The 16,377-nt window shown below is 52.4% G+C and overlaps 2 protein-coding genes across 3 annotated transcripts in view; one reads left to right on the plus strand and one right to left on the minus strand.

The window, feature by feature from the left end:
- Positions 1-412, minus strand: part of LOC137300926 (prepro-urotensin II-beta-like) — a 28,405-nt gene extending 27,993 nt beyond the window's left edge. Inside the window, exon 1 of the mRNA XM_067970199.1 lies at positions 130-412. The gene's annotated coding sequence lies outside the window, so the exon portion shown is untranslated. The remainder of the gene's footprint in view (positions 1-129) is intronic.
- The window catches only part of ccdc187 (coiled-coil domain containing 187), a 43,966-nt gene that overhangs the window by 10,190 nt on the left and 17,399 nt on the right, over positions 1-16,377 (plus strand). For both annotated transcript variants that reach the window (XM_067970196.1, XM_067970197.1), the window contains exons 3-5: positions 2,676-2,738; positions 4,768-4,897; positions 6,331-6,421. In XM_067970196.1, the coding sequence (XP_067826297.1) occupies positions 2,676-2,738; positions 4,768-4,897; positions 6,331-6,421 (284 nt within the window). The remainder of the gene's footprint in view (positions 1-2,675; positions 2,739-4,767; positions 4,898-6,330; positions 6,422-16,377) is intronic.

Here is a 16,377-nt window from a genome sequence, read left to right on the forward strand (position 1 = left end):
GGCAGCTCTTGGCGATCGGTTTTACTGAGCATTGCACACTCTGTGTTACTGCGACATCAAAGCATGTCTCACAGCTGCTAACTGTTTGATGCCAAAACAATTTGATGTTGAAAGGAGCCAGTCACTTACCATGACCATAATGAGGGGATCTCTGATTACATCTCTAGCATCGGGGAAACTGGAAGCAGGAGGGTCCCCAGGGTCAGTCCCTGGACTGGGCTGGATTACTGCATCCCAGCTGAGACAGCGATCGGTGTGTTGCAATGGTCTTCAGTGCCCCTGGACTGGATGAGGGTGGGAGGGAATGAGTGAGTGAGTGGGTGGGGAGGGAGGGAGAGTGGTGGAAAACAGAGATCGACCAGCTGCTGCTTCAGTTGACACCCATTATATTTGTTACCTGGGTCTCCCTCCGTTAAGATCAGGTAACTCGGTACAAAATGGGGGCGGGAGGGGGGGGGACTGATCCTGGAACCGTTATGCTCTATTAACCCCCTGAGGCGACCAGCCCCCTGCCATGTTAATGGTGCCCAACACTCACCCAGTGCCAGCTTTAAATCCTCCCGCACCATTCGATTATAGAGTGCTACGTTCTCCACTCAGCCCACCCTCCTACTGCAATAGTGTGACTTTTTCCTTTTTGTGCTGTGGTCTGTTGCCCAGGCCCCAGATTTGCCCCCTCAGCTGGCCCTCGGGCATCACTGTGTTGTCACTTTGTCTCCCTCGTGCGACTTTCAAAGTGAAAGTATCTGGGAGCTGAGCGCCTGCAAAATGGAATAGAAGCTTTTCAGGAAACTCTGTGCCGCAGAAAGAGTGGTGAAAGTGCTCGCTACTTCCGCAGCCGCCCTGGGACTGTGTGTTTCTGCATCGCGTGACAAAAGGCATTATCTGATGACTGAACAGCTTTTATAGGAGTTCTGAGTCTGACTTAAAAATAGAAGTTTCAGTCAAGCAGGCCTTGTGAGGAGCGCGACGTTTCAGCAGTCAGATTTCCCCATGACATCATTTGCAATAAATCAGTGTCTGCAGTTAATGGTGGGAGTATTGTGCTGTTCGTACTAAATAGGGAGTGTTGACATCCAGCAACCTCTTTCCTAAGAGCTTATAGAATCTTGCAACATAAAAGGAGGCCATTCAACCCATCGTACCTGTGCTGGCTCTTTGAAAGAGCTATCCAATTAGTCCTACTCCCTTGCTCTTTCCCCAAAGCCCTGAAAATTTTCCATGAGGGACTGTCTCCAAGAAATCCTATTTGTTAAGAAAGAAAAACTTGCATTTATATAGTGCCATTCACATCCTCAGGATGTCCCAAAGCACTTTACAGCCAATTAAGTACTTTTTGAAGTGTAGTCATTGTTGTAATATAGGAAAGATTGCAGACAAATTGTGCACAGCGAGATCCCACAAACAGCAATGAGATAAAAGAGCTGTTGATCTGTTTTTTAGTGATGTTGGTTGAGGGGTAAATATTGGCCAGGACACCAGGGAGAACTCCCCTGCTCTTCCAATAGTGCCATGGGATCTTTTACGTCCACCTGAGGGGGCAGACAGGGCCTCGGTTTTACGTCTCATCCGAAAGTCGGCACCTCCGACAGAGCAGCACTCCCTCAGAACTACACTGGAGTGTCAGCCTGGATTCTGTGCTCAAGTCCCAGAGTGGGACTCGAACCCACAACCTTCTGACTCCGAGGCGAGAGTGTTACCCACGAAGCCACCCTGCGTTGGAGCAGTGTTTATCCTGGCCCATCCCTTTCATGCCACAGAGTGTAACTCACCAGTGCAGGAATCTGACTCTCTTAATTGTTCAACTAGAGAATGAGAGGTGATCTCATTGAAACATCTCAGATTCTGAGGGGGCTCGACAGGGTAGAGGCTGAGAGGTTGTTTCCCCTGACTGGAGAGTCTAGCACTAGGGGGCTTGGTTGCAGGATAAGGGGTCGGCCATTCAAGATTGAGATGAGAAGGAATTTCTTCACTTAGAGTTGTGAGTCTTTGGAATTCTCTACCTCGGAGGGCTGTGGATGCTGAGTCATTGAATATATTCAAGGCTGAAATAGATACATTTTTTGGACTCTAGGGGAATTAAGGGATATGGGATTGGGCGGGAAAGTGGAGTTGAGGTTGAAGATCAGCCATGATCTGATTGAATGGTGGAGCAGGCTCGAGGGGCTGTACGGCCTACTCCTGCTCCTATTTCTTATGTTAACTACTCCCTGTGGGAAAGTGCTTGTAATTGGCGGCCATGCCTTCAGCCGTCTAGGAATTCCCTCCCTGAACCCCTCCACCTCTCTCTCCTCCTTTAAGACGCTGCTTAAAATCTACCTCTGCCCTTCCTAAAATCTCTATGTGGCTCGGTGTCAAATTTTGTCTGACAATCACTCCTGCGAAGCACCTTGGGAATTTTTTACTATGTTAAAGGCGCTATACAAATGCAGTTTGTCCACTGGAGGCTAATCACCTTTCTTGTGACAGCAACTTAGAAAAAGACAACCTATGTGTCTGCATAAAACGCAGACAGTGTGGGGGCGCAGGGTGTTGTAATATTCTGGGGAGTGGTTCTTGAGCAAGAGGGTGACGGGGCCTGTGGTGTGTGTGTGTGTGTGTGTGTGTGTGTAATATCGGTATCTGTTTGACGGGTGGTGTTACCAGAACCTTTTCTTTGCCCTCTTGTGTTGCAGTGTGCCGTGGGTTTGCTGTTTTGGAGGATGGAGCATTGGCGCACAATCTCCAGGAACAAGAGAGTAAGTGGACAGAGCTGCAGGCTGTGAAACACCCTCGGCTCTGAGCGGGGTCTGTGTTTAACGCTGGCCGATTGAGCCATTGGGATTATTTCCGCCAAGATTATTTTTATTTGGTCGCATCTTGACCGTCCCGTTGGGTGAACGCAAGGCAGGGCTGCCCAGTAACGCAGTCGGTGACGACCTCTGACCTCCGACCTCATACAGACCAGAGGCGTTCGGTCCCCAATCTAGGCAGAGCTCGGAGGCCGCTGAAGGGAGTGGGGGCTACAAGTTGCTTCTGGCCCCCTTGGACTAGGACAGAATGGGCCGAAGTGCCTGCCTCTCAGTTCACTCTTGTATAGCGCCTCGAACTCTGAGCAATGCTAGAAATGTTTCTCCGGAGAGGAGGAAGATTGGAAACTGAGCGGGAATTGGGGGAAGAGGCCTTTTGAAGGTGGGGAGAGGGGGAGCTGACGGGACGGGAGGGGATGGGGTTAGGGAGAGTTCCAGAGTGCAGCACGGTGAGGGCTGCAGGCTCTGATTTTGGGGGGTGGGGGTGGGGGGTTAGCCCCCCAGTATTCTGGAGTTGAGCAGAGGGTGTGAGCTAGGATGTCGGGCCAGGGGAAGCTGCAGACACGAGAGTTAAGGGGAGGTCACAGCACAAGGGTCTTGAAATGACCCTCTGGGGACGGTCGGCAATAGCGTGGGGTGGGAGGTGGGAAATGTGTGTCGGGGGCGTGAGGTGAGGATTGCAATACCCTCCGTAGTAAAATTAGGAACAGGAGGAGGCCATTCAACCCCTCGAGCCTGTTCCGCCATTCAAAGAGATCATGGCTGATCTGAATCCTAACTCTCTCCACCTGCCTTGACTCCATATCCATTAATACCCTTGGCTCGCGATCCATCGATCTCAGATTTAAAATTATTAATTGAGCGAGCATCTACTGCTTTTTGTGGGACAGAGTTCCACCCTTTGAGTGAAGAAGTGTTTCCTAACTTCTCTCCTGAATGGCCTGGCTCTGATTTTAAGGTTATGTCCCCTTGTCCCAGACTCCCCCACCAGCGGGAGAAGTTTCTCTCTATCTACCCTATCAATTCCCTTCAAAATCCTAAAAACCTCAATCAAATCACCCCTTAACCTTCTATATTCCAGGGAGTACAAGTCTAGTTTATGTAATCTCTCCTCATAATCTAACCCTTGGAGCCCTGGTAACATTCTGGTGAATCTCTGCTGCACTCCTTCCAAGGCCAAAATATCCTTTCTAAGGTGCAGTGCCCAGAACTGTACCCAGTGCTCCAGATGTGGTCTAACCAGGACTTTGTACAGCTGGAACAAAACTTCCTCCCCTTTATATTCCAGCCCTCTAGATATAAAGGTTAACATTTCATTAGCCTTTTTGATTATTTTTTGTACCTGATCACTGCATTTCAGTGATCTGTGCACATGGCCCCCTAAATCTCTTTGGACTTCCACTGTTCCGAGCTTTTCACCATTTCAAAAATACTCTGATCGATCCTTTTTGGGTCCGAAATGAATGACCTCACACTTACCTGCGTTGAAATCCGTCTGCCACAGTTTTACCCACTCACTTAATCTCTCAATGTCTCTTAGGAATTTTATGCTCCCATCTACACTGCTTACAATGCCACCAATCTTTGTGTCGTCGGCAAACTTGGATATATGGCTCTCTATTAACGACTTAGATAACACAATAAATACAGTGAATGGTTGAGGCCCCATCACACATCCCTGTGAGACGCCACTAGTCACATCCTGCCAATTCAAGTACATCCCCATTATCCCTACTGTCTGCCTTCTACCACCTAACCTCACTGGCAAAGTTTGGACATGGAGAGTATCCTGTGGATTCTGCACCCCAGGGAGAGGCTGGGTCTGCGAGGGTGGGGGGAGAGATGAGGAGAAACCCTGGGGATCTGATTTTGTTTCTTTTCACTTTTATCAGGGAGCAGAGAAAATGAAGTTGTGGTTTAAATTGAAGGAGTGAGAATTGTGTCGCTGTTAAATGATGTCCCATGTTTATGTCCCCAGTTGAACAGCATTACGCCTCAAACATTGAGAAGAACAAGTTGGTCCGTCAGGATGTTTGTGTGGCCAAGAAACTGCAGGATGAAGAGGAAATGGAGGCCAAACACTACAGCCGGGAACTCCAGCAACAAATGTACGTACATCGGGGGGAGTGGGGGGGGAGAGCCCGGGGTGGGGAGGGGAGAGCCCAGGCTGTGCGGGGTGGGTGGGGGGGGGTGGGGGGGTGGGGGGGGGGGGGGGGGGGGAGCCCGGGCTGTGCGGGGTGGGTGGGGGGGGGGTGGGGGGAGAGCCCGGGCTGTGCGGGGTGGGTGGGGGGGGGGTGGGGGGAGAGCCCGGGCTGTGCGGGGTGGGTGGGGGGGGGTGGGGGGAGAGCCCGGGCTGTGCGGGGTGGGTGGGGGGGGGGTGGGGGGAGAGCCCGGGCTGTGCGGGGTGGGTGGGGGGGGGTGGGGGGAGAGCCCGGGCTGTGCGGGGTGGGTGGGGGGGGGTGGGGGGAGAGCCCGGGCTGTGCGGGGTGGGTGGGGGGGGGTGGGGGGAGAGCCCGGGCTGTGCGGGGTGGGTGGGGGGGGGTGGGGGGAGAGCCCGGGCTGTGCGGGGTGGGTGGGGGGGGGTGGGGGGAGAGCCCGGGCTGTGCGGGGTGGGTGGGGGGGGGTGGGGGGAGAGCCCGGGCTGTGCGGGGTGGGTGGGGGGGGGTGGGGGGAGAGCCCGGGCTGTGCGGGGTGGGTGGGGGGGGGTGGGGGGAGAGCCCGGGCTGTGCGGGGTGGGTGGGGGGGGGTGGGGGGGGGTGGGGGGAGAGCCCGGGCTGTGCGGGGTGGGTGGGGGGGGGTGGGGGGGGGGTGGGGGGAGAGCCCGGGCTGTGCGGGGTGGGTGGGGGGGGGGTGGGGGGAGAGCCCGGGCTGTGCGGGGTGGGTGGGGGGGGGGGGGGGAGCCCGGGCTGTGCGGGGGGGGGGGGAGCCCGGGCTGTGCGGGGGGGGGGGGGAAAGCCCAGGCTGTGCGGGGGGGGGGGAGCCCGGGCTGTGCGGGGGGGAGGGGAAAGCCCAGGCTGTGCGGGGTGGGTGGGGGGGGGGGGGGGAGCCCGGGCTGTGCGGGGGGGGGGGGAGCCCGGGCTGTGCGGGGGGGGGGGAGCCCGGGCTGTGCGGGGGGGGGGGGAGCCCGGGCTGTGCGGGGGGGGGGGGGGGGGAGAGCCTGGGGTGGGGGTGGGTGGGGGGGGGGGGGGGGAGAGCCTGGGGTGGGGGTGGGTGGGGGGGGGGGGGAAGAGCCCGGGTTGGGGGGGCCGTCTTTCAGATGGGATATTAAACCAAGGCCCTGTCTGCCACCTCAGGTGGACATAAAAGATCCCATGGCAATATTTCAAAGAAGAGCAGAGGAGTTCTCCTGGTCATTTATCACATTGCTGTTTGTGGGATCTTGCTGTGCACAAATTGGCTGCCACATTCCTACATTCCAACAGTGACTACACTTCAAAAGTAATTCATTGGCTGTAAAGCACTTTGGGATGTCCTGAGGTTGTGAAAGACGCTACAGAAATACAAGTCTGTCTTAAACTGACTGCACTGTTCCTGTGTTCAGCGAGGAGCTCGATTGTCAATATGCCAAAACCGTCCAAGAGGAGATTCAGAAGCGGCTGGAGGAGTGTATTCGACTGGAGCAGGAGGATAAGGTAGGGTCTGTCCTGGACACTGGGTAATATTTAGTGATTACAGGAAGCCCTGTGGGAGGGCCATTTGCCAGAGGGGCCCCTTCCAGTGAGGTGCTGGTGGTCCCGAGACCTGTAAGTTTGTATCGTAACTCCAGCATCACGGCCTGGTCTTTAAAAAGTTCGCGTCTCTCCACATTTAATGTCTTATTCCCCATCACCTCACTCCCGACTTACTAGGAATTTCCTCCTCTCACTATTCTGAAGTCGCTGACTGAGGGGTACAGTTCCATGGGCGCCAAGGCCCCCGCCCACGCCCCCCACCCTCCAGGCAGCCAGTCTTCATGTGTGAACCCAGGCAGATTTGGCAGGCTATTCAACCATGGAGGTTTAATGTCTCATCTGAAAAACGGCCTCAGTACTGTGCACTGGGAGTGTCAGTCTGGACTACAAGACCATAAGGGATAGGAGCAGGAGTAGGCCATTCGGCCCCTCGAGCCTGCTCCGCCATTCGGCCCCTCGAGCCTGCTCCGCCATTCGGCCCCTCGAGCCTGCTCCGCCATTCGGCCCCTCGAGCCTGCTCCGCCATTCGGCCCCTCGAGCCTGCTCCGCCATTCGGCCCCTCGAGCCTGCTCCGCCATTCGGCCCCTCGAGCCTATTCAATGACATCATGGCTGATCTGATTTTTACCTCAACTCCACTTTCCCACCTTTTCCCCATATCCTAACTGTGCTCAAGTCTCTGGGGGGGTAGGGGAGAGAAGTGGGGGGTAGGGGAGAGGAGCCAAAACCTGACCTCGTCCATTCAGCATCGGCCCAAATCCTGTCCGTGGTAACTAGTGGTAACCAGTGGCAAACTGATTTGAGATAAACCAGCTCCCTAACCCTCCTGTCTTGGAGAGGTAGCAGGAAGGGAAATCTCTCTCAAAATAAATCCCTACTAATTGTGCAGCTGAATTAGACAGTTTGGAGCAGGGCAGGAGAACGGCAGCAGAGTGGTGTTTGCAGCTGTCTGACCGGGCAGGCTGTGGTGTGTTTAATTGAGACCTGGGCTTTCAGCCATAGTCAGAAGCCTTTTGTGCCGTGAGACACTGTTCAACTGAAACTTCAGACCAGTGAATTTGTTTTTTTAAATTATGGATGGGACACCGGCTGGTTTGCAGCTGGGAGGAGCTGTTATCCTCGAGTGCTTGGCAGTGAGTATAGTGCAATGCTCTGCTGTCACTGTTTCTGCTGGAGTGTGTTACTGGCTCCTCGCTGGGCTAAGTGAGTGAAGAGAGAGATTTTTAACCCTTCTGAGGGGTCGGTCTGTCTGTGAGGGAAGTTGTTAAAATTCATCTGGCATCTGGTACAATCCCCTCCGTATATAGCGGGTCTGTTGGTGTTAACGGGATGAGGCTGTTCTACTCTTTGGACGGTACAGTACTGTGAGACTGTGCCTACAGTGTCCCGGTCAGTGGGGGAGCAGGTTCTTATATATCTGCACCCCCACCAAACCATGTACGAGGATTGATGTGTGTGCAGTTCCCTTGGACACTGGTTGGGAGCTGGATAACAGGGAATTACATAAAATGTACAGCACAGAAACAGGCCATTCGGCCCAACTGGTCTATGCTGGTGTTTATGATCCACACGAGCCTCCTCCCTCCCTACTTCATCTCACCCTATCAGCATATCCTTCTATTCCTTTCTCCCTCATGTGTTTATCGAGCTTCCCCTTAAATGCATCTATACTATTCACCTCAACTACTCCTTGTGGTAGCGAGTTCCACATTCTCACCACTCTCTGGGTAAAGAAGTTTCTCCTGAATTCCCGATTGGATTTATTAGTGACTATCTTATATTTATGGCCCCTAGTTCTGGTCTCCCCCACAAGTGGAAACATCTTCTCTACGTCTATCCATCAAACCCTGGCCTGCACTGTCGGAGGGTCTGTACTGAGGGAGTGCTGCACTGTCGGAGGGTCAGTACTGAGGGAGCGCTGCACTGTCGGAGGGTCAGTACTGAGGGAGCGCTGCACTGTCGGACGGTCAGTACTGAGGGAGCGCTGCACTGTCGGAGGGTCAGTACTGAGGGAGTGCTGCACTGTCGGAGGGTCAGTACTGAGGGAGCGCTGCACTGTCGGACGGTCAGTACTGAGGGAGCGCTGCACTGTCGGACGGTCAGTACTGAGGGAGCGCTGCACTGTCGGACGGTCAGTACTGAGGGAGCGCTGCACTGTCGGACGGTCAGTACTGAGGGAGCGCTGCACTGTCGGACGGTCAGTACTGAGGGAGCGCTGCACTGTCGGAGGGTCAGTACTGAGGGAGCGCTGCACTGTCGGAGGGTTAGTACTGAGGGAGCGCTGCACTGTCGGAGGGTCAGTACTGAGGGAGCGCTGCACTGTCGGAGGGTCAGTACTGAGGGAGCGCTGCACTGTCGGAGGGTCAGTACTGAGGGAGCGCTGCACTGTCGGAGGGTCAGTACTGAGGGAGCGCTGCACTGTCGGAGGGTCAGTACTGAGGGAGCGCTGCACTGTCGGAGGGTCAGTACTGAGGGAGCGCTGCACTGTCGGAGGTGCCGCCTCTCAGGTGGATGTAAAAGACCCCGCAGCATTGTTCCAAAGAAGAGCAGGGGAGTTCTCCCCGGTGTCCTGGTCAATATTTATCCCTCAACCAACATCACTAAACAGATCATCTGGTCATTTATCTCATTGCTGTTTGTGGGATCTTGCTGTGCGCAAATTGGCTGCCGCGTTTCCTACATTACAACAGTGACTGCACTTCAAAAGTACTTTGGGACATCCTGAGGTTGTGAAAGGCGCTATATAAATGCACGTCATTCTTTCAGCATTATGCTGTGTATTTGTGGCCCTCTCTGGGTGCAATTCCTTCCCACACCTGTGTGTGTTTTCAGAATTGTTATTCACCTTGCTTTTTAGAAGTGGCTTTTTGCTGTTTATCCTGACGACCGATTTTTGCCAGATTAATTCCAGCACCTCTGCAGTTGGCTGTTTCTGATTTTAAATTTTAATGGCCTGTGAGTCTGCCCATTAAAACAGCCCCTGGCCTGATCCCAAGGCTCCTCCTGCAGTTCACAGCTTGCTGCTGACTCTGTACTCGGCCTTTGCAGGTTTGCTAATTGGGGAAGGGGCCAAAAGTGCTGATGTGGAGAAACTGCTTCCACTTGTGGGTGAGTCCAGAACAAGGGGGTAAATAGAAGATCGTCACCAACAGATCAAATAAAGAACTTGGGAGGAATTTCTTTGCTCAGAGAGTGGTGAGAATGTGGAACTCACTGCACACAGAGTGGTTGAAGCAGAGTAGAATGGGCTGACACTCTCTGGAGTTTAGAGGAATGAGAGGTGATCTCATTGAAACATATGAGATTCTGAGGGGGCTCGACAGGGTAGATGCTGAGAGGCTGTTTCCCCTGGCTGGAGAGTCTCAGGATAAGGGGTCGGCCATTTAGGACTGAGACAAGAAGGAATTTCTTCACTCAGAGGGTTGTGAATCTTTGGAATTCTCTACCCCAAAGGGCTGTGGAGGCTCAGTCACTGAATATATTCAAGGCTGAGATCGATAGATTTTTGGACTCTAGGGGAATCAAGGGATACGGGGATCGGGCAGGAAAGTGGAGTTGAGGTCGAAGATCAGCCATGAACTTATTGAATGGCGGAGCAGGCTCGAGGGGCCGGATGGCCTACTCCTGATCCTATTTCTTGTGTCCTTATAGCATTAGTGCATTTAATGAGAGAGAAGGGGAAAGAGGCAGGGTGGGGGGAGGTAATCAGAATGGGGGGAGGCTCGTGTCGAGTATAAACACCGGCGTAGACCAGATTCTGTGCTGTAGATTGGATGTAATTCTGAGTGTGATCTATGAGCTTTCTGTGTCAGCTGCTGAATATTCGCGCTGGTTTGGCTCAGCTGTTTACACCAAACCTTGAGTGAGAAGGTGGTGGGTTCGAGTCCCATTCTAGGATTTCAGGCTGACACACCTGTGTAGTACTGAGGGAGTGCTGCACCGTTGGAGGTGCCGTCTTTCAGATGAGATATTAAACCGAGGCCCCGTCTGCCTGTTTTAATGGACCTCAAAGATCCATGCATCTGTTGGAAGAAGTGCAGCCTGTCCCTCAAGTAGTAGACATTGCTGCAGGAGTTCCTCAGGGCAGTGTCCTAGGCCCAACCATCTTCAGCTGCTTCATCAATGACCTTCCCTCCATCATAAGGTCAGAAATGGGGATGTTCGCTGATGATTGCACAGTGTTCAGTTCCATTCGCAACCCCTCAGATAATGAAGCAGTCCGTGCCCAATGCAGCAAAACCTGGACAACATCCAGGTTTGGACTCATAAGTGGCAAGTAACATTTGCACCAGACAAGTGCCAGGCAATGACCATCTCTAACAAGAGAGCGTCTAACCACCTCCCCTTGACATTCAACGGCATTACCATCGCCGAAACCCCCACCATCAACATCCTGGGGGTCACCATTGACCAGAAACTTAACTGGACCAGCCACATAAATACTGTGGCTACAAGAGCAGGTCAGAGGCTGGGTATTCTGCGGCGAGTGACTCACCTCCTGACTCCCCAAAGCCTTTCCACCATCTACAAGGCACAAGTAAAGAATGTGATGGAATACTGTCCACTTGCCTGGATGAGTGCAGCTCCAACAACACTCAAGAAGCTCAACACCATCCGGGACAAAGCAACCCGCTTGATTGGCACCCCATCCACCACCCTAAACGTTCACTCCCTTCACCACCGGCGCACCGTGGCTGCAGTGTGTACCATCCACAGGATGCACTGCAGCAACTCACCAAGGCTTCTTCGACAGCACCTCCCAAACCCGTGACCTCTACCATCTAGAAGGACAAGAGCAGCAGGCACATGGGAACAACACCACCTGCATGTTCCCAACTTGGAAATATATCGCCGTTCGTTCATCGTCGCTGAGTCAAAATCCTGGAACTCCCTTCCTAACAGCACTGTGGGAGAACCTTCACCACATGGACTGCAGCGGTTCAAGAAGGCGGCTCACCACCACCTTCTCGAGGGCAATTAGGGATGGGCAATAAATGCTGGCCTCGCCAGCGACGCCCACATCCCATGAAAGAATTTTTAAAAGAAAGTATCGCCAGAAACACAGACTAGTCACTCTCATAGCAATTGGTGCGATCATGCTCTGCACAAAATGGCAGCCATGTTTACCTACACAACAGTGGCTGTACACAAAGTAATTAATTGTACACAAAGTGCCTTCTTTGGCTCGGTGTCAATTTCTGTCTGATTACGCTCCTGTGAAGCTCCTTGGGATGTTTTATTAGATGAAAGGTGCTATATAAATGCAAGTTGTTGATGTTGTTCCCATGCACCTACTACCCTTGACCTTCTGGGTGATAGAGGTTGCGGGTTTGGGAGGTGCTGTCGAAGAAGCCTTGGCGAGTTGCTGCAGTGGACGTTTAAAAAAAAAAAATACCAGCAGCGGGACAGTTACTGGTGTCCGTCCAATCCCGCAGCCCCTGCACCCTAACCCTGCACCCTAACCCTGCACCCTGCCCCACACGGGCTCCTTCAAACACCCCCCCCCCGATCGCTGTACGCACCCGGGTCTGTTCCCCTCAGATTTGACTGATCTCCATCCCGGTGCTATGAGGGACAGTTTTACGGTGAGGGAGAAGTGGGGTTTGAAGTGACTCCAACACCTCAATCGTTCCGGCTGAGATGCACCAACTCGGCAGAGACCAGGACTGGTGTGTGGCATGTGACTCGGCACTAGACGGGCTGGACCTGTTACCCACTGAACCATTGGCAGCGGGAGTTATCAGAGTCCAATCCCTCTTGGAATCTGTGGCGATACTTTGATTCAGGATTTATGAAGCGGGGTTGTGTGAGGGAGACCAATGAATGGCCTGCTCTGCCCAGCTCCACAGCATCACTCCAATAAACGTATAATTCCATCAGTCATCAATCGGTTCCAATGCTGCAATTTCAAATACTGGGCCCAGGGACTGAATGAACTGTGGCCTCGTGCGATTGGTTCAACTGTTGAAGGATGTGTGCGTGTCACTGTTAGCCGTCTGCCCTCCGTGTTTAAAGGAGAAACAACTGGATCCAGGAGTTCCATCCCAGCTCTCACTCCCCCCACCCCCTCCTCCTCCTCCTCCTCCTCTCCTGAAGGTGCTGACTCTCCCTGGGGTTCAGGTCCCCTCCTCTCCTGAAGGTGCTGACTCTCCCTGGGGTTCAGGTCCCCTCCTCTCCTGAAGGTGCTGACTCTCCCTGGGGTTCAGGTCCCCTCCTCTCCTGAAGGTGCTGACTCTCCCTGGGGTTCAGGTCCCCTCCTCTCCTGAAGGTGCTGACTCTCCCTGGGGTTCAGGTCCCCTCCTCTCCTGAAGGTGCTGACTCTCCCCGGGGTTCAGGTCCCCTCCTCTCCTGAAGGTGCTGACTCTCCCCGGGGTATGGACCCATAGACACCTGTGCCCCTGTGGCTTCTCTCTGTGCAAGTCCAGGCAGCACATGTCGGCAGGCTGATTAACCTGGGGGTGCATCAGTCTAGTCTCCCTGGATGTCTGCACATGGGCACTTTGCTGTCCACAGACCCCGCAGGAATCAGGTAATTGAAGTTATCCTATCGCTGTCCTGAGATCAGACATCGAGCACAAGCCTTCCTGCACAGTAAGGGGCTATTTTTAAAAGGGCTCATTTTTGTGGTGGGGTGATAAGATTGTAGGTGCCAGAGGAAATGTAGAAAGGAGTTTGGCATGTCCGATTACTCAGGAACCCAATAAAACGTCTTGATATTTTAAGCAAATATGACATAAGATGTGTAATGGCTGGGCAGTGCTGGATGGAGTCATGTTAATGATTTGAACCTGTTGGCCTTTAGTTCCTGGCTGGTGAATGTGTTTCTAATTATAGAACAGATGTTTTTTAAAAAAAAACACACAGACCTCAGCCTTAAGCAGGGAGCCTGGGCCTGAGAAGCTGTTCAAACAGGCTGAGTGTTAGAAATCATTCAGGAAAGACAAACTTGCATTTATATAGCGCCTTTCACGACCTCAGGATGTCCCAAAGCGCTTTACAGCCAATGAAATACTTTTGAAGTGTAGTCACTGTTGTAATGTAGGAAACGTGGCAGCCAATTTGCGCACAGCAAGATCCCACAAACGGTGATGTGATAATGACCAAATAATCTGTTTCAGTGATGTTGGTTGAGAGAAATATTGGTCAGGACACTGGGGAGAACTCCCCTGCTCTTCTTCGAAATAGTGCCATGGGATCTTTTACCTGGGAGGGCAGACGGGGCCTCGGTTTATTGTCTCATCCAAAGGACGGCACCTCTGACAGTGCAGCACTCCCTCAGTACTATACTGGAATGTCAGCCTAGATTATGGGCTCAAGTCCCTGGTTAAATATCAGCGTGAAATTAGTAAACACTGGGGTGGGGGGTGAGTGAGTTTGTTTGTTTTCGGAGTGATGTTGAATTTGTGTGAGACATTAGTTGGGCCACTAGCTGCGGGTCTGAGTCGTGGAGAGGGCTCAGCGAAGGTTCACTCAGAGATATCAGAGCGGCAGGTTATAGTGACAAAGCTAGGCTTGAAAAATTGGGGCTTTTCTTGCTGGAACTGAAGAGATTGGAGGCGCAGAATCTACTCGAGTGTTTCAAAACGGCTCTGGCAGGCTCTCTCTTGCTTGGTTTGGTGTGAGTTACTCTGCAATTTAAGCAGAACGGTATAGCTTAACTGAGATCTACTTTTATGTCATCTATATGTCACCCCCCCCCCCCCCACCTCTTACACTTGTGGATTTGACCCTGAGCTGCTCACTCCGCTCTCTGTTACAAGGTGTGAAACTCAGAGTCGCGGTGACCTCTGTGCACAGGCAGGGGGCGGTGTTGCAGCATCAATCAGTTCAGCAGCTGGAATCGGGCCATGTTCGGGAGCCAGATGTTCGTGTTGGGAAGCCTTCCGAACAGGATCCCCGGAGCCCAGAATCCCCTGCCGTCTGTCTGAGGAATCAGTGGGTTGGAGGAGACGTTAATCTGCATCCTGTAAACATTCCAAACACATGGCGGTTACAGCTTATTAACCCTCGAAACACTGATAGTGTGTCGGGTTGGTGGTGTGAACAGATAGATGCACGGGGGGCGGCAGAGGATGGCGTGGGGGGGCCGTAGCTGAGCGTACAAACAGGAAGGTGTCTGGTCTGATCCCCGGTCTGTGATGGTTTAGTTGATCTCTATGATTCAGCCTGGGGGTACAGGGTAGAATTCAGTGAGACCACACCTGGAGTATTGTGTGCAGCTTTGGTCTCCTTACCTAAGAAAGGATACAGTTTGCGTAGAGGGAGTGCAGCGAAGGTTCACCAGACTGATTCCTGAGATGGCAGGACTGTCGTATGAGGAGAGATTGGGTCGACTCGGCCTGTATTCACTCGAGTTTAGAAGAATGAGAGGGGATCTCATTGAAACATATAAAATTCTGACAGGGTTAGACAGACTGGATGCAGGGAGGATGCTTCCCCTGGCTGGGGGGGGGGTCCAGAACGAAGGGGTCACAGTCTCAGGATATGAGGTAGGACATTTAGGACTGAGATGAGGGGAAATTTCTTCACTGAGGGTGGTGAACCTGTGGAATTCTCTACCACAGAAGGCTGTGGAGGCCAAGTCACTGAATATATTTAAGGAGTGAGCTAGATAGATTTCTAGACACAAGGTATCAAGGGGTATGGGGAGAGAGCGGGAATATGGTATTGAGACAGAGGATCAGCCACGATCACATTGCCCTGATGTGGAGATGCCGGTGATGGACTGAGGTGGACAAATTTTAGGAATCTTACAACACCAGGTTATAGTCCAACAGTTTTATGACTTATAAAACTGTTGGACTATAACCTGGTGTTGTAAGATTTCTTACATATGATCATATTGAATGGCGGAGCAGGCTCGAAGGGCCAAATGGCCTACTCCTGCTCCTATTTCCTATCTCTCTCTGTCTATTTACCCCTGTTTGGCTGGTGGTGGAGGAGGGGATTCAGCCAGGGTTCCTGCTCCTGTGAAAAGTGTTGCAGATGTAACGGCCCCAGTAGCACAATAGTTTGTTAATGTTCACACATTAAGAATGGCTCTTGGGCGAGATACTGGAGGATAAGCAGAAGCTCTGGAACTGAGCCCAACCCAGAATCACCACCTTCAGGAGAGGAAGGGAGGAAATGGGTTTTAAAACCAGGATCTTGTGGTGGATGTGGAGTTTATCGCCCCCATGTGGTAACAGATCTAATTACAGACGCTGCTAAAGGAGAAGCCGGTTTTGATATTTTTATATAAGCCTCCCATATGCCCAGTGAGATTGTGTTTTAAAAATTGAGTAGACCGTAGAGAGGGGAATTTGGTAGATTCTCTGGGGTGCAGTCTGGCCCAGGTTACGTACTTGGGGTTCCCTGTCGGAATCCAGTGACGAGCTTGTGTTCAGTGAAAATTCTGTACTTGTAGGTTACCAAGTCAAAAAACAAACATTAAAATTTATCATTTATTCTTTAGCCCAAGTTCAGTGGTTTCTGTGTCGCCATTTGTTGGGCCAAAGGGCACGGGGGCCAAATGTAAGACCCAAGCTGAGATCAGCCAAAACTGCACAGACTGGGGATCGAACAACAACAACTTGCATTTATATAGCGCCTTTAACGTAGTAAAACGTCCCAGGGAACTTCACAGGAGTGATTATCAGACAAAATTTGACACCGAGCCACGCAAGGAGATATTAGGACAGGTGACCAAAAAGCTTGGTCAAAGAGGGAGGTTTTAAGGATTAAAGTCGGGGATGTGCAAGAGGCAAGAATTGGAGGAGTGCAGTGATCTCGGAGGATTAGAAAATAGGAGCAGGAGCAGGAGTAGGCCATTCGGCCCTTCAAACCTGCTCCACTATTCAATATGATCATGGCTGATCCTCTATCTCAATACCATATTCCCCTCTCTCCCCATGCCTTTTGTGTCTAGAAATCTATCTA

The sequence above is a fragment of the Heptranchias perlo genome, chromosome 32 (assembly GCF_035084215.1).
Source record: "Heptranchias perlo isolate sHepPer1 chromosome 32, sHepPer1.hap1, whole genome shotgun sequence".
NCBI lineage: Eukaryota > Metazoa > Chordata > Chondrichthyes > Hexanchiformes > Hexanchidae > Heptranchias > Heptranchias perlo.